A 26,542-nucleotide genomic window follows, 5' to 3' on the forward strand; every position below is an offset into this window, starting at 1 on the left:
TTTGTTTTATAGATTTAATAGATTTTCTTTTTTATCTTTAGATTTTGGGGTGAAATATGACCTGGACAAGTGCATGCTATTGCAAAAAATATAAAATAATAATAATTATACTAAATTAATTTGATTAGATTTCAAGTTCAATTAAACCATCAAAATATGAGACAAATATTTTAGATTTTTTAAATATTTTAAATATGTGGGAAGAACAAAACACAGAATTTGGTTAATTTAAGAAATTATTTTGCACAAAAAAGGCAAATTACAGGTACAGGTTTTATTTTACTATGCAAAAAATGCATATAAAAACAAAAAGCTCAAAAGGAAAGTGTGTACATTGACTGCAACATAATTGGTTATTAATATATCATTGGTTCTCTCGTTTTTGTGTGTGTTCATAAATTTTTTTGAATGACAGCCTGTCCCAAAATTATATCCGCACAATTTGGCATGTTTCATTGTGTAATCATCACAAATAAACCACTCGACTTCAAGCACAACTACACAAAATGCTAACAAGATCTTTAACACTTACAGTTTTTTACGATTGTTTACACACTAAAATTAAAATTTCCACACAATTAGCAAAACTTTACTCCAATGAGCAAAACACCTCCACAGATTTGCACAACATTACACACAATGTCTGCTTCACCCTTTTTGCAAAACATTACACACAGTGATTTGTAAAACTCTACACACATTTTCACACCTTAGACACAGATAAGGATTGTGAGGTTACTTCCTTGTAATTACAAAGCACCGGATTGCCAATTACCACACTAATGAACGAAAAGGATAAACACATCTACCAGGTGTGGAAGCACACATGTGCTAATTTGAAAACGCAGCACTCAGGTGTGCTATAAAAGGCAGAAATTTCAAAATTGCGTGTAAACAATTGAAAAAAACTGTAATAATATTTGAATAACGGGTGAAGATGTACATTTTCCCAGGCTAAAGGAAGTCTCATTGTTGTCTATAAATCAGAGAAAAGGGATGTTAATGCTTATGTCTTGCCTGAAAACCTAATTGAGAATGCTACTTGATTATGTAAATAATAGCTTTGTCAATATTTAATGTGACTGCATGAGTATCCCACGCTTCTGCAGCCCTTTGGACTGATTTACTACACAGCAAGACATCTATTCAGAGAGTTCATCGGCTCATAGACAGAGATGAATTCGCCTGCTGAAAGGTCTAAAAAAAACAGCCTTACTGAAGCCTATGTGCCATCTATCTGGTTATTATGTATATTTCTTTGTTAAAAGGGATCTAACATTGGACCAAGATTCAGCACATCCCACATGAGCTCTCAAACATTGAATATCTACAGATTCGCATTGATTCGTGTCCTTCCTGAGCCGACTGGTATCTGATGTATGAAACCTTTTCTCACACAATACAAGCTATCGAACGGTCATTGGGAAAGCGTCGCCACATAAGCTTCAATACGTTTGCTGTGCTGCTCAAGCCTTGTAAAGACATAAAAAAGAACATCAATAGAACCACATCTGAGTCATTTGAAAATGGTGGCCTTTGCAATAAAGACTTAAAACGATCCACCCTAATTTTGCATAAATTAACCACTTTTGATGATGACAGGTGCATAATCATCACCCCTGGTCTCTATTGAATTGTGTTCAATGATTAACTCTGTTTCTTCTGAAGCGCATCCAAGACAGAAGCATGCAAGAGTGGTTCAGTGCGTGTTATATTTTGGAAGTACAACCAAACAAGAGTAAGAAAGTGACCTCACTTTCCATTTTTGGCAACTTCTCGAGTTGTTCCCTAGCTACTGCTAGTACTCATAGGGCCCTATTTTAACGATCTGAGCAGATGGTCTAAAGCGCATGGCGCAGGTGCACTTTTGCTAGTTTAATGACAGAAAAAAACAGGCTGCGTGCCAGTCGCATGGTCCAAAAGGGTTGTACCTCATCTCTTAATGAATCATGGGTGTGTTTTGGGCGTAACATGCAATAAACCAATCAGAGTCTCATCTCCCATTCCCTTTAAAAGCCAGTTGCGCTTGCACCATTGCAGATTCGCTATTCACATGGCGGAATTTGTGCGTCCCTGTGTGTGTAATAAGTTGTGTAAGTGTACACGCGTTGTGCACCCGCCTATAGGCGCACATTACTAATGCGCCCTTTAAATAACACAAAAATACTGCGCTATCGGTCTTTGTCAGGTGATGTCACACTCGTGAGACCCAAAGTGCATCATGGGTGGAGCCACCATTTGAAAAGTATCAATGCTGCGGGGTTCTGTTGTTAGAGAGTTGTGTTTTTGATTAATTTCTTTTCAGTGATAAAATGGTACGTTCTTGTTGCGTGATAGGCTGCAAAAGTCTCATGACAGAAAGGGTCAAAAACTAAACAACGGGGAAAGTTTTTTAAGCTTTGCCACTTTGAAGAAAGGACATGTAGCGGACGTAACAACGAGGCGTTCGATGGCCTGGGTTGCAGCAGTAAGAAGCAAAAACATCACCTTCTTTGCAAACATATCTCCAATTGTACTATAGTAAAATACACTATTACATTTTACATACATTTATTTACTTCAGTAATGTCAGACAGTTTGTTTCACGACGATGACTTTGTTTTATTGGAACATTGTTTTTGTTTTATTGTGTTAGGAATTTTGGTTTGTGTAATTGGGGGGCAACTTAGTATTATATAATTAAAAATTCTTCCTACTCGCAGCACGTTCAAACTAAACAAACCATCCTTAATCATTAAGGAATTACACCATTAACATGACATCATTATCATTAAAGCAAGCCCACCTTTGCTGATACTACTATGCTGTCGCAGTCCTTCGGTCGGAATGTAAATAAATCCTGTACCCAACAATTGGTGAAATGTCCATGGGCTTCAAGAGATTTATAGTTTTTAAAGGGGTGATGAATTGAGAAATCAACTTTCCCTTGAGCCTTTGGTATATAAAAGTTAATCGTGATATAAGAATATCCTGTAAGTTTCAGAGCTGAAAACTTCCTTGTTAGTCAAAGAAAACGAGAGATCTCAGAATATGTTGACCCTTGACGTAATAGGATGCAGAAGCGCCGCCCACCCGCCGACTCGTGGAGCTAAACGGGTCGCGCTACCGAGCAATAAACATGCCGGTTCCAGCTCACATGCGTAAGACATTGCGCATTTGTTCGCTTCATTTCACCGCGGATTCGTTTGTAAACAAGACACAGGTCGAGACTGGATTTGCAGACATATTGAGATTAAAACACAATGCTGTGCCTTCTATATTGGATCCGACAGGAACGGTGCAACACACTTATGTGAGAAAGTATTGCATTATTACAGATCGTTTGATATCTATTGATTACATACCTTAGCACGCTGTCACAGGCTGGAGAAGGTGTTATTGGTTCATTCGTGATCAGACTCGGACTTGTAACGCCAGTGCTCACAAAGCCGAACGTCCCGGGGCTATGTGTTTTTCAGACGGGCTATCACCGGCCTGCCGACGGGCTATAGTGAAATAACATTCCTTTCTTGCGCGTGCGCGCATGTGTGTGTGTGTGTGTGTGTACGGTTTGGGGTTATATTCAATGATGATCGGGCCAGCCAAGTAATACAGAAATATCATTCCAATCAATCGCGGGTGGATGAGAGATTAATCATTGTGTTTGTTTGATAAAAGGCATTTTGCGAGTCCTGTGAGCGTTTCTCCACACGCTTTCAAAACAATCCCCACATGTACTGACTGGGGAGCTGAAGCTCATTAAATATGCAAATCTTATCCAATCCTAGCCGTGGGCGATTACTTCCAAGTCTTTTTGCGTTTTTCAGAGAGCCTCAAAACCAAGGCAGAAAGCAGCCTATTACTTATTCATTATGATGTTTCTGAATGTAAAAACCACGTGAACGTCTAACACTTATTTTCTAAATAAAATAACACACTACAACAATACACTAACACATGTTCTCTTCCAACAGAAACATTTAGTCAATCATAGCACAATGTTATAAAAACACTAACACTAGATGGAATTACAGAAACTGCATTATTTTTTGTGTCAGGTCTTATACAATATACAATAGACTGTATATTTTATTGATCATAGATTGTGTGTCGTTTGAAGACTCTCCACATTTGTGTTTTGTTGGGTTTAGTAAATGCATGCATTTTGTTTCTTTTGCAGCAGAAATTCAATACAAAAAATGAATAACCCATCTCAGGGTAGTTTTATAGAATGCCCTTCAGTTTTATTTCATTATCAGCAATCACCATGTTGACAATAGCAAGTTCCTGTTCTTCATTTAGGAGCTTTCCTCTGCCCCCTGAGGGAGGTAGATGTTGAATTCTTTGAGGGACAAAATACAGTTACATATTAGAGACCAGAGGCATACAGTCACTGAAATACATGGTAAAAGTATTTACACTTTGCAGAAGGAGAAGCCCTTATACAATATCATACCTGTTGGTTTCTGGAGAAAAAAATCTGGATAATGGATGCCACTGTGTCCTGGCTGAGATTTGGCTGTACTCGTTCACCAGCCCCTCTGATAGCCTGTGGTTTATGACATGGTATATGATAGTAGGTCTTATTTCATCAGTTACCCTAATTTTGGCCCTTCTTTGAATGTCACCATGCATTCACCCTCCTCAATCTCTACCTTGCCCTTGTCCAGGCATTCCTCTCCCTTGCTCTTGTCCCATTCCTCTCCCTTGTCCTGGTACTCATCTTCCTCTCCCTCATAAAGGTATTTTCTTACTTTCTTTGTGTTGCTCTATATTCCTTTTCCACACAAGATCAGCCCAAAGATGTCCTCTTTTACTGTATACCATATGGTCATGAGATTGAAAGAACAGCAACACCTGAACAATTCCTAGATGGGAATCAGCTGGGATTTATATATTTGCATAACTTCACTCAGCTGTTTCTTAGTAACTATGGAATAAAATACAGGGGATATATTTGTGTTTCAATTCTCAATATAAACAGCTGTTCACTTTTTTTAGTCTATAAGGTTAGGGTTTAGAACATAGTGTTATCAGTTCTGACATACAGTGTTAAAGCATTGGTAAATTTGGCAGTGAAAATCCATTGTTTTGCTATTGGTTGAGCTTGTGTGTATAAGAAGTTCAAGCATTTAAAATTTGTGTTCACTGTATGCATTTTGTGTAAAAGCAACAATAAATGTGTTAATTGTATAGCCTACACAGACAGATGTTGTGCTAACAGTGTTAAGAGTTTAGGAAATTTGTTAAAAGTATTGAAAAAATAGTCATAGCGATTGTAAAAAACTGTAAGGACAAACACAATTTTTTCAGTAAACCACTGTTTAATAAAAATAAATAAAAGGCAATTTTGTAAAACTGCTGTACCGAACCCGTACCAAACCGTGACTTCAAAACCGTTTTGTGTACCAATTACAAACCAGTAGTGTGTAAAATTGTAACAGAAAAAGACAAACAAAATTTCCCGCATCGTGTTTTAATTCAAATCATGTGATTAGTTCTTCGAGAAGCATAGTCGCATACTTAATTAAATTAAAAAAAGAACATTATCAGTAATTTAGTTGAGATTAATACTGCTGCTAAAAGTAAACATCTACACCATAAAAAAGGCTTGTGTAAAAATGCACCATGCGTGAGATTAAAGTCCTGAGCTCCTTTCTTGGATCTCAATGACTTTCCTCTCAAGATGTTTTCAAAATTGTTCTTTTGTTGAAGTGGTTTTCATACCTGGTGCTCTTAGAGGCAGTCCGTTATCCAACCCTCTGGGTTTAGTGGCGATGAACAGGTAACAAAGCACACAGAGAGTGATGATGAAGGCTAGCAGCACCACAGCAGCTATAGACAAACCAACCAGAGCTCCCAAACTGAAGGACAGAGACAGAAATAGAGAGAGATTAAATAGTTGACCATGTAAAATGCCCAATGGCACGTGCATGCACTGTGCCACATTTGACGTCAATACTATAATGGAGAAACATAACTATCAAATGCACAAAGGAATGAGTGAGGTAACATGAAAGCATAAGAGATACAATATTATTAGTGATTATGATTTGACTTTTTTAACTTTAGATAGTGTGTAATGTTGCTGTTTGAGCATAAACAACATCTGCAAAGTTATGATGCTCAAAGTTCACAGCAAAGGTAGAGACTACAACACGCTTAAATTTACATATATTTACATAAACCCGGCCTCCAGGAACACACAACAAAGGCCATGTTGAGAAGAGGAAGAGTTGTTGTCAAGTCACTTTTATTTATATAGCGCTTTTTACAAGGCAGATTGTTTCAAAGCAGCTTCACAGCGTTAAACAGGAAAATAATGCAACAGAATTTGATTCGGCTGTACAGCCGCCCTGGAGACAACGGTGATGTCATCAGCTCATTAAATTTCATTGTCACAGTGACAATGTGGGCAGATCAGTAATTTAGTTGATGTATTTAATTTAGTTTAGTAATTACATTTATTTGGATATTTTAGTTGAAAATGTAGTGTCCCCAACTGAGCAAGCCAAGCCAAAAGCGACAGTGGCAAGGAACCAAAACTCCATCTGGGAATAATGGAGAAGAATAAACCTTGGGAGAAACCAGGCTCAGTCGAGGTGCCAGTTCTCCTCTAGCCAATTAACAAACTGCGTATGATTATTATTCTGGCAACTTTACAGGCCAGGGGTCATATTAGAATGGAGTATTCGAAAGATCAGTCATCACGCCGGAGACGGGTTTATTGAGGATGCCGTTTCAATAAAACAATTATTAAATAGGAATATTCGAAAGATCGGAGTCATCACACCGGAGACGGGTTTATTGAGGATGCCGTTTCAATAAAACAATTATTAAATAGGAATATTCGAAAGATCGGAGTCATCACACCGGAGACGGGTTTATTGAGGATGCCGTGTCGATGAGGCGATTTCAGGGGGAGTCGCGTCATCGATTGTATAGAGCACATTTAGCGTAAGCTGTCACATCTGTTTTTTCACATTTATTCCAATAAAGTATTCTCTGGCTCTGTGAATCTTATAACAAACAGTTCACACACCAGCGATTTATTATCATGACAGAATATGCTAATCTATGACTTAAAGATAGTTAACATTAGGGATGTCCAGATCCGATCACGTGATCGGAAATCGGGCCCGATCACGTGGTTTCAGACTTGATCGGAATTGGACGTTACCTCCCGATCAGGACTTGGTATATGTATATATATTCTCATTATTTTTTAACACATCTATAGTTATGCGGTGGCACAGAGTTAGACCCTTTTGACTCCACACAGAAACAGCAACGTGTGCAGCATGACATCACTTTGTTGCAGAGACGCTATTGGTTAAATAAGGTGAATTAAATGAAAAATAAGGAACATCCTGGATCTGTTTCTTCGCTCTTCTTTATTCTTTTTTTATGTATTATAGAAGTATCGGATCAGGACTCGGTATCGGTAGATACTCAAAATTAAATGACTCGGACTCGAGGGCAAAAAAAACTGATTGGGACATCCCTAGTTAACATTCAGAACATTCAGTCTCATTCTACATGTTGTCCCTTCTTCTTGAGTCTCTCCATCATTGTCCGACTCTGGTTTGAACGTAAAAGGCTGAACAGTTTTGGACATTTTCAGTGTGTGTCTGCGTGAGGTAATCTGAGCTGCTAACATGAGCTCTTGAAGCTCCGCCCTCTTCTAGAAAGGGGGCCGGGAGCAGCAGCTCATTTGCATTTAAAAGGACACGCACAAAAATGGCGTGTTTTTGCTCACCCTCAAAAAGTGACCATTTTAACATGCTATAAAAATTATCTGTGGGGTATTTTGAGAGTATTTCCAGGCAGGGCAGTAGTTCCAGGCAGGGTTTTTGAGCCGTAAGTTACAACATCAAACCACGACTCATGACTTTGTAGCGTTTCAGGCAAAGTCACGCCGAACAGCGGGAGAGCAAGGAATTGTGGTAGCTAGATGTAAACAAAGAATGGCCGACCGTACGGGGGTTATGCTCATGTGCAATCATTTCTATCGCCTAAGGTGCTTACTCCTTGCTTATTTGAGGGAAACAGAGGAGAAAAAATGGCGCATACAGGAAGAGAAGCTGTTATACCGTTTATTTTGCGTTATTTGTATATTTGTTTCATAAACGCCACATCTGTAGGGGCTACCATTGTTGTTTTGCGGGCTATGTGACGTCAGAGCTCGTAACTGGGAGTACATCGATCTAGTACGAGTTCACGGGTGGGAAGTAACAGGTTTTGTCTGCTGTTTCAGTGCACTTTCACGGGTAGAAGGTCGGAAAAACACAGATTACGGGATGCCTGGAACGCGGCATTATCTTGTAAAAAAAACGCCTTTAAGTTATGATGTAGGCAAATAATGCTGGAGAGCAGCGATATCTAGCAAAACCACAAATGTTTTTCCACCAAAAACATAAAAATAAAATACTATCACTTTCAATTACTCCATTATTTTGTTAGAGGTTGAAACAACTCCTTTCAAATATCCTTCTTCCCCACAAGATCATAGGATGAAAGGACAGTTGACTTTGTTTCAGATTATTAAAATGTGCAGTCACACTGCATGCCTGAGAACAAATTATAACCAACAAATGAGTTCTTACATAAATCAGTTAATGTTAATGGATGGGTTTGCATTAATTGTTTAGTGTGCAAGAGGTTATAGAGGCACTAAAAGCAGCAAAACATCACCTGCGGAGATACTGCACTTAAAGAGCCACAGTGAGTCATACAGACTACTTAACCAGTAAATGGTCAAACTAGCAGTGCAATGCTCATTAGATTTTTACATTTTCTGAACCATAAAAAACTTGTCGTTGCTGGGCGGTTGCTAGGCGATCAAATCAATAGAGCCCACCTGATTAAAGGCAGCTGCATGTACACTAATAAAAATAAAGATTCTTTATTGGACTCTATGGCAGTGGTTTTCAAACCTGTCCTGGAGGCACCCCAGCCCTGCACATTTTGTGTGTCTCCCTCATTTATCACACCTGATTCAACTCATCAGCTCGTTTCTAGAGACTGCAAGAACTAAATTGGGTTTGTCTGAGGCCAAATCCACACGAAGCCAGAGCTTACCCTATCCAATCTTTTTGCCCCTCGTCTCAAGAAATATCTGCGTACACACGAAACCACTGAAACCGACTCAAAACGATGTAGTACACGAATTTGCCCCCTATACCCTCATTCACTATTCCCTACGTTATCCACTAATATAGTTCACTTGAAGGAGTGAATGAAAACGAGTGTGTGAAGTCGGACAGACGTTGAGTGTACATCGGCTGTACACGCAATGTGGTATTGAGTGAGTGCACTCAATAACGTCCACTATGGTTTCGGACACCACTACAAATTGCTGTCCCCTCAAATAATGCCCTATTTTAGGGTAGAGGGGGCGATTTCGGATTCAGCCGCTCCTAAACCCTCAATCACTATTCCCTGCTTTAGTCCACTTGAAGGAGTGAATGAAAACGAGTGCGTGAAGTCTGACAGCCGTTGTGTGTACATCGGCTGTACACTCGTTATTGCTGTGCAATGTGGGATTGAATGAGTGCACTCAATAACGTCCACTATGGTTTTGGACACCACCACAAATGGCTGTCCCCTCAAAGAGTGCCCTATTTAAGGGTATAGGGGGCGATTTTGGATTCAGCCAGAGACTAAAAACAGGGAAGAAGACACCTCACGTCTGACATCACTGTTTCACCTTACACATGAAAACGCATGGGTGTCGTTTTCAGATTTATCCACTCTGGGACCTGTTTCAAAAAATACCGGTTTCAGGGTCCCAAAGTGCCGAATTGGTCTGGACGAAACACTGATACGATACAAAATTTTTACATATACAGCTAAACGCATACAAAATGTGCAGGGATGGGGTGCCTCCAGGACAAGTTTGAAAACCACTGCTCTATGCTTCCATAAAGAACCTATGCAACTTTCTACTGCACAAAATGTTCTTCACACTAAGTAAAAAATATATACCGTATATATTTTAGAACTGTTCACTGAAAGGTTATATTTAAGAGTGAAGGTTATGGAACAAATCTTAAGATTCTCATCACACTCTTTTAAAACTCTATAAAGCTCCAAGGGGGCAGCATGAACAACCCCTGTGTGTGAATCACCATTATTACTGCTTGTCCACAGACTTCTCTGAAATGTCATGCTGTAAAATGTCATGTCATGGTGGCATGTGATGAAAACAGTCATCACTGAGTTCCCTGTGAGAGTGAAGCAAGACTGCTTGAGCTAATCACCTGAAGATCAGTATAGTAGCCACAGAAGCACATTACAGCAGGCCCTAGGGAAGCTTTTAATTGACCCTGAGTGACAGAAAAGATTAATCTCTGTGTTCACTATGATAGCAAAGCAGAATATTATCACCTATATCCTTCAAGAGCATGTCCAGGTCAAGTTTCACCACACACTCAAAAGAAAAAAAGAAATTAGGCCTATGTTTTGCATAAAGAAAATGCATGACAATTGGAGAATAGGAATATTTTTTGTTAAAGTAATTAATTGTCATGAAAAATAATCACAATGCAAAAAAAAAATATATTAATGGACATAAAATAGGCTTTATTTTTGTTAGGTAAAATGTAATTTCATGCCGTTATCATTTGATTGGAGGTTGAAAGACTGGTCTGAAAACTGGTTTTAGAACAGCAACTGTACTGACCAGGGATGTGTTTCCCAAATGCGTTATAAGCCTATAAGTAGATTGTAGAAGCAAATGGTCTCTCTACGTAGGTTTACGATGCTTATGGGAAACGCAGCCCAGGATGTTATGGATATTTTTAATTGTTAAGCTATGTGATCCTGTGGGAAACAATAATCACAACGATCGACGTTACGTCGGTATTGACATATTGGGGTCTCACTTTGGAGCTCAGTCACCTTTGAGCGGTAACAAAACGAGCCAATGGATATTGGCCAGTGAGATTTGCATGCTGAGCCACTCCTACACTGACATACCGGTATATAAGCCAGCTAGCAACTCACTCTTTCAGGTTTTACTGTGGAGTCAAGACAGCCATTCAGCGGTGGTTCAGGGTAGGGCTGGGTATCGAGTTTGATTCTTTTTAGGCACCAACCGAATTAGCTCGATACCATCAAGTATAATAAAAGGTCTTGTTGTTCGATACCTAAGGGGTAATTCTCGTCAACGTCAGTGAGCCAATAAGAATGCGGCATGATTGGCTGTTGCGGAAAAACAGTAGTTTAGCGGTTCGCAATTGAGGCTATATGCCGCGTTTCCACCGCGGGAACTTTCCCCAGGAACTACACACTTTGGGGTGGTACTCTGTGTTTTGACCGCAGGAAACATGGTCCAGATCACTTTCGCTTGCGTCCTCATGAAGTTTTTCAATTGTATGTGTTTTAAGGCCTTCCCGTTTGAACATGGAAGCAATTTTAGTCCATCGGATGTGTAAAATGTTGAACTAATGACTGATATATTGAGACACACGAACACTCATACAGACGATAGCTCGCACATCAAGTGAAGATCACGCGCAGAAACTCATTGTCAATGCTGTCCTGTGATTTATCACTAAAGTAGCTTAGAAACTCAACCGTTCTAGCATTTATCGAGTTAAAATGTTCAATTAATCGAGATTTTGGTTTTAGGTCAAATCGTTCCAGCCCTAGTATGAGTGTTCATGTGTCACAATGCATCAGCATAGTAGCTCAATATAATGATACACATCTGATGGTCTAAAATCGCTTTAATGTCCAAACTGGCAAGCCTTAAAACAAATACAATTGACAAAGTTTCCTAAAGATGCAAGTGAAAGTGATCTGACTTCAGGGCTCGTGCGTTATCAGAGACACGATGCGGCTCGGCTCTGTGTCACAGAAAACAGCTGGCAAGCACTGAAGTGCCATGTTTCCATATTGATATTATTGAATGGTGCAAAATAATTTGAATGTTCAAACTGACAACCCTTAAAACACATACAATTGAAAAAGTTTACTTAAGACACTGTCTGCGGTGTTGACTCAGAGTTTGCCTCTGTGTTCCTTCCATGCCACTGACTGTACGGGGCGGAGTCACGTGACTACACACGCGGTAGTGTTTTTGGAAAGTATTAACAGGATTAAAAACCGAAATAACCGGCATGGGAAAATTATGACGGTTGGAGGTTCAGAATTTCCGTTTTGATTACTTTTTGATTAATCGGCCAGCCCTAGGTTGTAACAGGAGGGACATAACATCTCCGTTCCCTCCTCCAGGTGGTGTAACTGAGACGTTCCCATTCAGTCATTCACCTTGGCGGTACATCATATTGGGATCCCTATGGAAAGCGCCACAGCCACTGAACTGTTACTGTTATAAATCGCGTTATTCCTGCGTAGTTGGATGCTTGAAAATGTTGAGTTTACTCGCTTCATTCGCGCGTGACATTCACTTCATAACAGACGTGAATTTGCGTCATGGGAAGGGCTTCTGTCAGGCGGCTCCAGTCTCGTTGCAAAATGGCTGACATGGATTGTTTTAAAATACGGCGAATAAGCTCAATTTGGCGGCTTTAGCTAGCTTGTAGTCTCAATATGCATATACAATGTATAGCTCAAATTGAGTAAAGAGCACTTTTTACAACTTACCAGACTGTCCGACCTCCTCACTGACTTTATTCCAAGCAAGATCCTTTTTATTCCTGTTTCTATAAAGTATGAAGATGTATCGTACAGCTCCGGGTATCCACATATGATTTTCTCCTCATTGTTGTCACTACTAGAGCAAGCTCCTGATTGGTGAATGCAGCGCGAATATCCGCCAAAGTTCAGATTTTTCAACTCAAGCGATTCGCACGAATCACGTGTTACACGCATCAAATTCCCGAAACGCTAAATTCAATGTAAATCACTCGCGCTTAACGCTTCATTCGCGTCTGGTGTGAACGCACCATTACGAGTGTTGGAGACGCAGATGCTGGCAAGATGTAACGTGCCCTTTAGGCAACTGCTTTCATATAGTCGTGACCTAACAAGTGCCCCATGTAAGCCCAAAGAAATAGTCCTCCATAACAATGGGATGGAAAGGACAAAGCTAACCATGGAGACGGTCAGTTGCTGCTGTTCCTCTTACAAGTTGGTACTTGGGAGGAGTGCTTCCATTCTCAATTTCCCAAACGGTCGTAGCTGCTGTTCCTCTTACAAGTCGGTGCACGGGAAGAGTGCTTCCGTTCTCAATTTCTCAAACGGTTGTAGCTCTTACAAGTTGGTACATGGGAAGAGTGATTCCATTCTCAATTTCCCAAATGGTCGGAGCTGCTGTTCCTCTTAAAAGTTGGTACATGGGAAGAGTACTTCAGTTCTTAATTCCCAAACTGTCGTAACTGCTGTTCCTCTTACAAGTTGGTACACGGGAAGAGTACTTCAGTTTTCAATTTCCAAATGGTCGTAGCTGCTGTTCCTCTTATGTGGCGTTCACACCGGACGCTTGAACATTTTAAGTTTACTCGCTTCATGCGCGCGTGACATTCACTTCACAACAGACGTTTCATTCGCGTCATGGGAGGGGCTTCTGTCAGCCGGCTTGTCTCGTTGAGAAATGGCTGACATGGGCTGTGTTTACACGTCTTTTTTGTAAAAATCTACTGTTAATGTGTGACAAAACGTAGTTTTAAGACTTTTTCAGGCGATAATGTAGTTGTTTAAAGCTCAAATCTGTGGTTTATTTATAAAAACAGTGCCTATTTGAAAGTTTTATCTGGCGTTTTCGGAGTTGTGAGCTCCAGTGGATCAGCGGCGCTCCGTGCTCGTCAACGCCGGCGAGAGCTGCCTTTCCTCGGCCAGTCCTTCTGCCGTCTGCCGCTGGCTCTGATGTCTCTGTGGTGTCTCGAGCTATAATTCGTCTTGTGTAGATGTAACGGGCAATCTTTGGTGTCATGGATCTATAATTTGTTCCCTGGCAAATCGTTTAGGCTGAGGGCAAAGTGAAGTTTCATTACTTTTTTTTTTTTAGGCTATAACTTTATGTTACCGTTGTAGCCGACTAGCACTGACTTTGAATGTTTGACTGAATTGTTTGCTTTATTTCATGTATAGCTTTTTATACCTTTTACTTATACTTTTGTATTATTGACCAAACATAAATTTGCATTTAACAAAAAGAGACTGGGTGGTGTTTCATGTAATTTAGTGTTATCACAGTGATAATCATATTGTCTGAACCAGATATTAATATACAGATTTTCTCCTCATTGTTGTCACTACTAGAGCAAGCTCATGATTGGTTATCGCGGCGCGAATATCCGCCAAAGTTCAGATTTTTCAACTCGGGCGATTCGCGGCATTCGCGCGAATCGTGCCGCAGAATGTCTATTCGCGTCTTTGCATTGACTTGACATGTAAATCACTCGCGCGAATCGCGTCATTCGCATCCGGTGTGAACGCACCATTACAAGTTGGTAACCGGGAACAGTGCTTCCGTTCTCAATTTCCCAAATGGTCTTAGATCTTACAAGTTGGTACATGGAACGAGTGCTTCCATTCTCAATTTCCCAAACAGTCGTAGCTGCTGTTCCTCTTACAAGTTGGTGCACGGGAAGAGTCCCCCCCTCCCATGACCAATGTTGTTAACGCTGAGACATGCCTAGTCCAATGGAGAGGGACACTACGGAGGCCACATCCTACCCGTAGGGAGGAGCATGGGGAAATACACATCTGGACTGACCCAAGGGGCAGTGCTACATATGGAAAGATCTCTGCGGTAGGTCCTTGCCGACAGGGAAACTGCATTGTGGAGGAATACACAGGGATTACCAAGAGGGAATCACAGCATATGTGCATCTAGCCCAGTATAAAGGGCTGACCGGCCAGGCATGTACACAAGTATTGGGCCTGGCTTCAGACCACTCCACCACATCTGACCGATGGATTTTGGAGGAAGGAAGAAACCGGGAAGAAACTGGCTCCACCCGGAGATTGTAGAATCTAGCAAAGGTATTAGGTGTCGCCCAGCCCACAGCTCTGCAGATGTCCGCCAGAGAGGTGCCGTGCACCATTGCCCAGAAGGAAGAAACACCCCGAGTGGAGTGAGCCCTCACTTCGAGGCAACCAAACAACTACACTAGGCGATGGCAACCAAATACATCAGTATCGACATAATGTCTCCCCAACTTCAGGGAACAAGGGTTAAATCAGTAACCAAGATGTTCTTTATACTCTCCCTGATGTTTCTTCTAGATGAGCTGCAGTTAACCCTTAATCGCCCCTCAAGTAGGGTTTACGTTTGAGTCCCTTGGGGTCAGATAGACCCCAAACTTTTACAGAGCGATTGCATAAGGAAATATAATTTTTTTACATGGAAAACTATATATCATTTTTTTTATTTACTTCTCAACTATACATTTATGCTGTGTTTTTGTGGGTATTTGGTAGTTTTTTACCTATTTACTGCACAAATACTTAACTACGTCATAAATTGGCTCATTAAAAATTATTTTTTTATGAAAAAATCACTTGAATGATGATCTTAAATAAATATAAATAGTTTTTGGACATTGCTCTATGTGTTAGGGATAGAATACCGCCATCTGTAGGTTTGTGGAAAAACTTAAGGAATTATAGTTAAAGAGAAAGAGAGTGTAATGACCACATTATCCACTAGAGGTCCAGAGGGAAGTTATGCAAAAGTTAAGCTGCCTTTCATCTTTCTTTTATTTGCCCTTTTCCCTCTCTTTCTCATGATTGTTCCATGTTGCATTTGTGCTCTAGTATTTGTCCTTCATTTATGTATGGAATTTTTTCAGATTTATGCCAGTTTTGTTGATTTTATTTGCCAGTTTCTATAAAAATGCTCTCTGTTGCAGTCACACACGTGTGTGTTTGTGTGTGTGTGTGTGTGTGTGTGTGTGTGTGTGTGTGTGTGTGTGTGTGTGTGTGTGTGCGTGTGTGTATGAGACAGAAAGTTCGTTCCACTTTGTGTTTATGCTCTAGGACCAGATATTGATATAAATGTAGACATTTTCAGATTTATACTGGATTTAGTTGATTTTTTTTTACAAACAAAGTGAAAAAAAAGCATTTTTTACATTTTCCCATTCATTGCCAAAATCCCAAAAAATGCTCCAGACACCTGTGTGTGTGTGTGTGTGTGTGTGTGTGTGTGTGTGTGTGTGTGTGTGTGTGTGTGTGTGTGTGTGTGTGTGTGTGTGTGTGTGTGTGTGTGTGTGTGTGTGTGTGTGTGTGTGCGTGCGTGAGTGAACATGCTTGTTCCATATTGCATTTGTGCTCTAGTATTAGTACTTCATTTATGTATGAAAATCTTTCAGATTTATGTCAGTTTTGTTGATTTTATTTGCCAGTTTCTATAAAAATGCTCTCTGTTGCAGTCACACACATGTGTGTGTTTGTGTGTGTGCGTGTGTGTATGAGACAGAAAGTTCGTTCTACTTTGTGTTTATGCTCTAGGACCAGACCTTGATATAAATGTGGAAATTTTCAGATTTATACTGGATTTAGTAAAAAAAATTTGACAAAAAAAGTGAAAAAAATGTATTTTTTACACTTTCCCATTCATTTTCAATGTGGGGTCAATCTGACCCCGAGGGACTTAAACGGTAGATTTTTTTTACACACCTTTAGAACAACCAAATCAAGCCCAGATTTTTTGTGCATGTTCAGATAGATTATTTAGGAAAAGTCACGAGTCTCATGGCCCTGAGATGAAGGGAACACTTTTAAAAAATGGAGGAAAAGTCCAGTGGGGTCAGCTGGACCCCAAGGGACGATTAAGGGTTAAATACAGAGCAAATGGATATATTTGCTTCTCAGAACTTTTCCTGCAAAAACACTAATCTGTCTCCTTTTGGGTTTCAGACAAGATCTCAATAATGTAAAATCTATTCTCAACATCAACAACTTCAAAATTTCTCATCAAATTCCACCAAGACCAAATTATCTGCTATTCAAATTCATTTATAGTTCTATATTCTTACTGTATCAAGTTGTCTCATTTCTTTCAAGGAACATTGAGAGACACACCAGAGATTAAATTTACACTTGAAACATAAGTGATTACTCCACCAAGTCTCAAGAGCTATGAAAAAGCAACCTCTGAGCAAAAATAAACTTTCCTCCGTGAGCATTCAGCAAAACTACAATAGTTCTAATTAACACCTGATGGAAGGTGATCTGCCACCTATAAAACCAGGTGTTGTGATTTGCATGAATTCCCAAGTAAGCGTTTAACTAAATTTCATTCATGAATATTGATGATTGATGCAAATGCCCTTAACATCATACTTAATCAGAAGATTCAAGAAACATTCATAAATTGCCACCATTCTTGGATGTAGATTGCAAGTTATTGCAACAATTTATAAGAATGGTTCTATGAACAATATACACAATTAATGCATTTCTTGAATCTTGAATATGTTATTCTTTAATTAATTACATATGATGGCATCAGTAAATGCAGCAATTTGCATTGATTAATTAGTCATTTAATTACAGCTTAATCGGTTGATCACTTCAAGTCTCATAAAAGGTCATTATTACGATTCTGTGCAGAAAGTGCTCCTCAAATCATGACTTAATTAAGACTTGAGAATGTGATCAGACCACTTGACTGAAGCTATTTGCTGAGGAAGTTAATGACACATCATCTGATCAATAAACAATTAACCCTGTTACCTGACTTTCCTATTTCAAGTTTGTTAACATCTAAACATGCTTAAATATCAATTGATGAGAAGCTAAACAAGCCTTTGTTTATTATACAGTTTCTCAGCTTCTCAGGTAATTGTACACTGTAAAAAGGTTGCTGTAAATTTTACAGTAACTTACTGGCAGCTGGATGCCAGTAAGTTACTGTAAAAGTCTTTACAGTATCATTACTGTAATTCAATTTACAGTAATAATAATGTTTACTGTATTGATATTTACAGTATGAATACTGTATTTTTATTTACAGTACAAGTACCGTATTTTCATTTACAGTAATAATACTGTATATTTTATTTACAGTATGAATACTGTATTTTTATTTACAGTACAAGTACCGTATTTTTATTTACAGTATTAGAATTGATTTCCTATTACAGAATTATATTTTTTTTTACTTAATTTACTTTACTTGTTTTTAGCTTAATTTACTTTAAACAAAATTAATTTGATTTGAATCTAAATGCCATAGGTAACGTTGCAATAAAGTTGATGAAACGGATCTAATCACAGCAGTCAGTTTTATTTAACACAGAACTCAAAATACTCAGAAAACAAAGGAACAAAACAACCAAACCAGACACAGAGTTTAAAAAGACAAAGCAATTAATGAAATTAACAACAGGTGTAACTGATGATTAAATAATGAAAAACCACTACAGCACTGTAAACTATGTTTTTTACCCCCCAAAAATGAATGAGTCCTCATGAACATTTGTCATTAAAATATGCTGTTTAATTGTTTAACTGTTTAACATTTACTTTAAAAAGTACATTTTACAAATGTGTTTGAATTCATCCCGTGTATTTAACATGGCTAAAAATGTAAACATGCTGAAAATCAGAACAAGCCTTCAATAATTTTGCCAATCGAAGTCAACAAGCTCTCTGATGAAAGATACCACAAGGGGATTTAGGCTGGCGATTTTTCTCTGGACCCTTTTTCCAGATGTCAGGCTGATCTGTGATTTTGATTGGCATTTGGTGCCATCAGGGTTTATTCTCAGAATGAACCTGCAAGCACACGAAAAAAGACATTTATCAAACCAATGCTTTCCCAACAGTCATAACATGGTGCTGTATGCACTTTGATGTTAATAAAAGCAATATGTACTCTATAAATAAATAATTAATTGTACAGTGTAGACAGATTATAATGGAACTTTGCGAGATTGTAATTAAAATGAGGGACACATTTTTAGTGATTATAAAAGGACAGCTCTTTGCGTGCTTTCTGCCATGCCAACTCAAACATCCAGTAGCCTAAGCTTGATTTTCTGTTAAAATTAACAGTGGTTGGTGAATGAAGATAATTTATCGGGAAACACTTATGTGATTCAGTACGGTGACCGGGAGGGGACATGTTCGGTTCACTTAGTTTTGTCGTGGCCACAACATATAAACTTGTGGGAACGTGATAATATGTGGTTGCCACGAGATATTAATTCGTGGGAATGTCATATTAAGTCGTGGGAACGTGATAATTAATCGTGGCCACAAGATAATTTTGTTGAGTTGACGACATCATGATGTCGTGGCCTCGACTTCATATTTTGAGAGAACGACATCTATTTCTCATGGCCACGAGTTATGTTTAGGGAACCACACCGGTCAGTATAGCCTACTGTAACCACAGCAGTCGGAGATGGAGATGACTGATGAATAGGGCTGGGTAAAAAATATCGATTTCTCGATTTTAATAGATTCTCACTTTTACAAAACAATATTGATTCTTAAATCCCAAGAATCGATTAGTCATCCTGTTTTCAGTTAAAGGGTTAGTTCACCCAAAAATGAAAATTCTGTCATGAATTACTTACCCTCATGTCGTTGGACCTCCGTTCATCTTCGGAACACAAATGAAGATATTTTAGTTGAAATCTGATGGCTCTGAAAGGCCTCCATTGGCACAATGGCACGGTTCACTATCAAGTTCCTTAAAAGGTACTAAAGACGTCGTTACAAAGTCCATCTCACTACAGTGGTTCTACAATAACTTTATGAAGCAGCGATAATAGTTTTTGTGTGCAAAAAAACCCTAAATAACGACTTATATAGTGATGACGATTTCAAAACACGGCCTCATGAAGCTTCGAAGCGTTATGAATCAGCGAGCCGAATCATGATTTGGATCGCGTGTCAAACCGCCAAACTGCTGAAATTTGGCGATTCAAACTGCTCATTCGACTCGCTGATTCATAACGCTTCGAAGCTTCATGAGGCCTTGTTTTGAAATCGTCATCACTATGTAAGTCGTTATTTAGGGTTTTTTTGCGCACAAAAACTATTATCGCCGATTCATAAAGTTATTTTAGAACCACTGTAGTGAGATGACCTTTGTAACGACGTCTTTAGTACCTTTAGAGTGAACCGTGCCATTGTGCCAATGGAGGCCTTTCAGAGCCATCAGATTTACACTAAAATATCTTCATTTGTGTCTGAAGATGAACGGAGGTCTGACGGGTGTCGAACGACATGAGGGTAAGTAATTAATGACAGAATTTTCATTTTTGGGTGAACTAACCCTTTAATGAATGAAATAAACATTGTAGCGTGCCTCCCATCCAATAAATCGCAGTAATCTTTGTACTTTATTACTATTGACATGAAACAAAGTCTCAGATTTCAAATTACGTCTATTTTTTTTACGAATGAGCTTCTGACAGTGTGTTAAAAGATACAGTACAACTTACCAAAATCTGTATCATGTCACATACAATAGCTCAATCAGTGTTTCAACCGCAGAAAGATGTAAGTAAAACGGCTTGTAAATGTCATGTAACATCACATTTTACTCATAAAAACCATATCCAGTGTCCATAAACTCGTTAGTCAGCTAGAAAATTAACTCTAGAGAGGAGGATTTTGCTAATTATATGCACCACATTACATAGGCTATTCATTGTACATGTTCTTCAATATTTAATGCATGTATGAATAAATCTGGCAAGTTTTTATGCAGCCACAATTTATCTAATGATTATGTAATTGTAAAGTTATTATAACTTAAAGGAGAACTCCGGTGAATTTTTAAGTTAATCTTGATCGTTATACCTTTGTGAGTACTGTCTATAGAAAAACGGAGCTGCAACACGGAGCTGATACAGTTAATGCCCAGAGCTTCACTCAGCTAACACGGCAGCTATGGGGGCATATACATAAAGAGTGTCTTTGTGCCTCTTAACAGACAAAAAATGCTATTAAAATGTCTGTCCAACATGAACAGGGCCCTTACATGACAACGAGATGCGTTTAGCAACTTAGCCATTGTTTAAACTCACCGAAATAGTGTTTTAGATGGCTAGCTGTAGTCTCGCGCTGAAGTCCCGTGGGAACTCAGTTGTAGCCGGTAAAATGTAAATAGTCCAGGGGGGAGGAGCGTTGTGTGTGTGAAGAGTGATGATCGGCTCACAAGTGAAGAAGAAATGGTTCGTAACGCTCCACCCCCCTGGACTATTTAGATTTTACCGGCTACAACTGAGTTCCCACGGGACTTCAGCGCGAGACTACAGTTTGCCGTCTAAAACACTATTTCGGTGAGTTTAAACAATGGCCAAGTTGCTAAACGCATCTCGTTGTCATGTAAGGGCCCTGTTCATGTCTGTAAATTTGTACCTTCAATATTAGTAGGCTAATGACTCCCATAGTTTACATTTACATTTATGCATTTGGCAGACGCTTTTATCCAAAGTGACTTACAGTGCCCTTCGTACAGGGACAATCCCCCTGAAGCAACATGGAGTAAAGTGCCTTGCTCAAGGACACACTGGTGGTGACCGCTGGGATCGAACCAGCAACCTTCTGCGTATCAGTTCCATGGTTTAACCCACTGGACCACCATCTCACAACATTAGTTCAGAAATTTGTTTTCCTTAAAGGGTTAGTTCACCCAAAAATGAAAATTCTGTCATTAATTACTCACCCTCATGTCGTTCGACACCTGTAAGACCTCCGTTCATATTCGGAACACAAATGAAGATATTTTTGTTGAAAGCTGATGCTGAGAAAGGCCTCCATTGGCATTCAGTACATTTACACTCACAAGACGCATAAAAGGCACTTAAAACGTCGTTACAAAGTCCATCTCACCACAGTGGCTCTACAATAATTTTACGATGCGATGACAATAGTTTTTGTGCGCAAAAAAAAAATCAAAATAACACCTTTATCCAACTTGTTATTGTCTTCCGTGTGTGCGGAAGATCCGGCGTTCGGACACATGACCCAGAAGCGATTTGTTTATAAGCAGAGGAAGACGCGCGTGTCTAAGCTGTTGGATTCTACATTGATCGTGCTTTAGGTCTCGGCGTAGTTCTCAAAATGGGGCTTAAGTGTGCATTTCATGGTTTCGCTACGTCATATTCTCGCGCATGCGTCGTGGAGGAACACACGGAAGACAAGAACAAGCTGGATAAAGGTGTTATTTAGATTTTTTTTTGCGCACAAAAATTATTGTCGTCGCATCGTAAAATTATTGTAGAGCCACTGTGGTGAGATGGACTTTGTAACGACGTTTTAAGTGCCTTTTATGGGTCTTGGGAGTGTAAATGTACTGAATGCCAATGGAGGCCTATCTGAAGCCTTTCTCAGCATCAGCTTTACACTAAAATATCTTCATTTGTGTCTGAAGATGAACGGAGGTCTGACGGGTGTCCAACGACATGAGGGTGAGGAATTAATGACAGAATTTTCATTTTTGGGTGAATTAAAGGCCTGTTCACACCGGGACGATTTTCGCACGCGTTTATCGCCGACGTTTAACGCCTCGGGACTAAACAATGGGCGCCAATGTGAGTGTTCACACCGACGCGCAAAATGGCAGGCGTAAAAGCGTCATTTTTAAAAAAACGCCTCGGGTTCGTTTTTTTATTTTGACACGGCGCGTAAAAAACTGGCCGACCAATGAGATCGGCGCTTTTGTTCACGTGCCTGGAGCTGCTGAAGTGACAGTAAAACACGACTTGGTGGCGCTCAAGCACAAAACAGTCTTGCCGAGCACGCATTGATTCGACGAAGAAGTAGTAAGTAGACAAAGAAGAAGATGAACTGCTAATGCTGCTTGCCAGTTAGCAAAAAGTGTGTGAATGGTTTTGTCCATATACATAATATGTCTATGGTTTTGGCAAGCACGTAAATACTGTCTCTCCTCTCCTTCTGTGTGACAAGCGAGTGTCAGAGGCTTAAAGTGCCGCAGCACCACCTTGTGTACCGGGAGCGCATCGACTGAATGTGCACGTTCACTCGGCGCAGCGCCAGTGAAAATCGCTTGGGTGTGAACACTCAAGACGCGCCGAAAAACGGCACGAAAAACGCTGGCGATAAGCGCGCGCGATATTCGTCCCGGTGTGTACAGGCCTTAACCCTTTAAGAAAATGTTCCATATTATACCTGATACAGTCTGTGTCGGTCTGCTGGTAGATGTTGGACTTGGCCAACTTTAATCTCAGCATATCAATTAAAAAAAGAATTTTAATAGACTTACCAAGTGCAATCAGTCTTGGGGTACTGGGCAGAGAGAGGCTTCCCTCTACATCTGCTGGAGTTGCAGTGACCTAAAAGTAGAGCAATTGACAAAAGGTTGGGAGAAATGAATTTCATATATAGAGAACATACTTGCATCTTGTTTTAAAATACTTCTCAATGTGCTCTCCAATCAAGTTTATGCTTATATGTCACTTTGTGATATCTTGTGATACAACCCCTTGACCAACCAAGTATGTCTGCCTATCTTGCAAAATAGAATTTTGATGATAAATGATTATGAAAATGAAATTGAACTTCAAATGCATGACACAAATACAAAAACAGTAATACGTAATTTAGAAATGTCTTGTTTAAGAAACTATGACACTAATTACAATCAGTATTCTCTAGAATCAGCTGTTCAAATAGCATTAATACTTACATCAGCAAGAAGAAAGAAAACAAGCTATACAAATTGGGAGAATCTCATGGAATGTATACGCCAAAATGAGTGTTGGCGTGCATATGGTACGCCGTTTTTCGCGTGCATATGATACGCACCTTATGGCGTATTATACGTAAGAACCCCCCACCCAACCCAAAAGCGTATCATATGCACGCGAAAAACTGCGTAGCATATGCACGCCAACACTCATTTGGCGTATACATTCCATGAGATTGCACACTCGTACTATTGATACGCATTGTCATGAGATCGTGTTGTTTTTGTCTGTGTGCTTACGATGCATATGTGACTTTAGTGCAGACTGAGTCTGAAAACTACAAGGACAAGTCGGCAAACCACAGTTGAACCTAAAATTAGCCAGGTTCCTATTATGATATGATGGTAAAATCTGCAATGCGTTCGCACAGATAACTTGCAGTATTTGCACACAAACTGCGCAACCATCTTGACTGTTGCTTTTTTAAACCATCTGCTAACGATATAAGGTTAACGTTTTAATATAAGAGTCAATAAACGTCATATAATCACCAGCTTCTGCTTACCAGTTTCCTCAGATGACAGTAACCGCCAGAAAATAACTCCAAGACACCTCTGACGTTCCAAATGGCGGTTTTAACAGCAAACTTTAAACAAAAACAAAAGATTCACTTCAAAATACTGTTATTACAACCTCCATCTTGAGTGTTGCCTCACTTTTCGGTATTTTAAGATAGTTTGCTGTTAACGTAAAGTCCTCCTGCTTAGCTAATTTACATTAAAGTGGTAGAGGAACATTAAAATAGCTTTTTTTTCCCGTTTCACTAACTATTTGTCAATGTTAACTTTATTCACCCCGTTGAAGTAACGTTAAATCACAAGGATGACGGCAGTCACGTAACCACCCGCCTCGACAAACAGGCAGAAAAAAAGGCTCTTGTCAGGAATTTGCTTAACTCACTCAATTTGCAGCACTGGTTCATGTTAGGTTGTTGTTAATAAGTGAATGCATTTGAAAATATCTCAGTTTTACATAAAATAATGACAGAAATAATACTAACCTTTTCGTTGAGTCTTTCCTCAGTTGCCCTCACCAACCGAAAAAAAAAACTTGAAAAGAAGTCTCCATTGTCATTGGTCAGATTTTCGCGGGCATTGTCGCTACTGTAAATCGATTTACAGTAGAGAATAATTACAGTAGTAAACATATATTTTCCCATAATCCTTTGCTATTAACAGTATTATACTGTTGGTACATTTAACAGTATTACACTGTACATATTACAGTAAAATACTGTTCAAATTCCAAAAATCCGTTACAGTGTATTCTATTTTGCCATTCATTTTTGTCTTTTGTGAAGTTGTCTACGTTTTAAAGAGTTTTTTGTTTTGTTTTGTTTGCAGCTCCTGGAAACCATTTCGTTTCCCAGAGAAGCAGAATACAAATGATCTACTAATGGAAAAATGGCACATTCTTCTATTCAAGATATATCCAATGAAAACAAGTCTTAGGATTTTAGTTTCTCAGCATCTCGTGTATTTCTTTTTCTATTTTGCCATTTCTTTGGTCTTTTGTGAATGTCTACATTTTAATCAATTGTAGAGTTCCTTTTTTTCAGCTCCTGGAAACCATTTCATTTCCTTGAGAAGCAGAATACAAATGATCTACTTATTGAAAAATTACACTCTTAGATTCAAGATACATTCAATGAAAAAAAGTCTTCGTATGTTAGTTTCTCAGCTTCTCAGTTAAACTTGCATCTGTTTGGCTGCTCAGTGTTCATTTTAAAACAATGTGTTTATTTCTTCAACAATACTGGAGACGATATAACAGTAAACCAGTTTGTCCTTGATACTGTTTGATTAAAAAAAATAAAGAGTAATGTCTTTCAACATCTGTATGATTATCTTTCTTGTGAAACACAAAATAAGTTTTGCATTTATGTCTATATCTAAACAAAAATACTGCAATACATCACTTTAAATGTCCATTTGAATCATATTATATTCCATGGCCTCTGAAGCCATGATGGCTACGATGAACAGAACAAAACATTAGCAAATCTGATCTAAAATAGCAATTTCCCACTTGGGAAACAGGCATGGCATTTTGTGGATGATCCAAAACAAATAAATGAGACTTATTGGAGTTGGAATTATATGGAAGTTATTAGAAGTATTATAAAAGTGTGTTAGTTGTATTTTTTCCTGTAAATTAATTTGTCTTTTTTGGAGCTTAAATGGAAAAAACGTGTTAAACAAAATAATTAAAACAAGGTTAAGGTCATGAATAAATTTTAATTTTGGAGATAGACAATGAATAATTTTGAGTGAAAATCCCTTTAAGTTGTTTTGGTCAAGACAATCAGATAGTGTTGTTTAAGACAATTATTGTACAATAATAAATAATTTCACAGTTCCTTTGTCATTCTTTAAACATTCATCAAAGTCTTCAAACTTTGTAATTTCTGTCATGTCTACGTTTTTATGATAGTGGTGATAACAAAGTTAGCAACTATGGTATTTTGGCAAAACAAGCCTACCACGTAATTTAAACTTTGGGGTCCATAACAAAATATCGTCTTACCTAAGCCACCACATGTATCCATATTCATAGGGAAAAAAGCTGTTGGGATCGTCGCAGCAGTATTTGACGTCATTGAACCCGCAGCAGAATATCGCGCGCGCGTCGCTGTCGGTTTTGGGGCACGTGAAGCCGCTGACAAACACGTTCTCCGCGTTGTAATATTCCGCGCAATCCGCGCTCATGCTGCCCGCGTCTCGAACCATCAACCCGCCACTTGTTAAAGCCTGAAGACACTTATCCTCTGGATTTTCATCAGGCGGCTGAGAGTTACTCAGTCAGAGTGTAAACAGTGATGTGACTGTCAGACGCGCGAACATCTGAACGTGAGACGCTGAGAGCTTTCTTTATGATCTCTCTCTCTCTCTCTCTCTCTCTCTCTCTCTCTCTCT

At 39.1% G+C, this 26,542-nt stretch overlaps 1 protein-coding gene across 1 annotated transcript in view; it reads right to left on the minus strand.

Moving 5' to 3' along the window:
• LOC307117482 (protein shisa-like-2A) overlaps positions 1 to 26,335 on the minus strand; it is a gene marked incomplete at both ends in the record, with an annotated part of 39,077 nt that extends 12,742 nt beyond the window's left edge. Inside the window, 2 exons of the mRNA XM_079802336.1 lie at positions 5,707 to 5,843; positions 26,154 to 26,335. Coding sequence (XP_079658462.1) covers positions 5,707 to 5,843; positions 26,154 to 26,335 — 319 coding nt within the window. The remainder of the gene's footprint in view (positions 1 to 5,706; positions 5,844 to 26,153) is intronic.
• Between the last annotated feature and the right edge of the window lie 207 nt (positions 26,336 to 26,542).

This window comes from Gobio gobio (genome assembly GCF_949357685.1).
Source record: "Gobio gobio genome assembly, chromosome: 21".
NCBI classification, from domain to species: Eukaryota; Metazoa; Chordata; class Actinopteri; order Cypriniformes; family Gobionidae; genus Gobio; species Gobio gobio.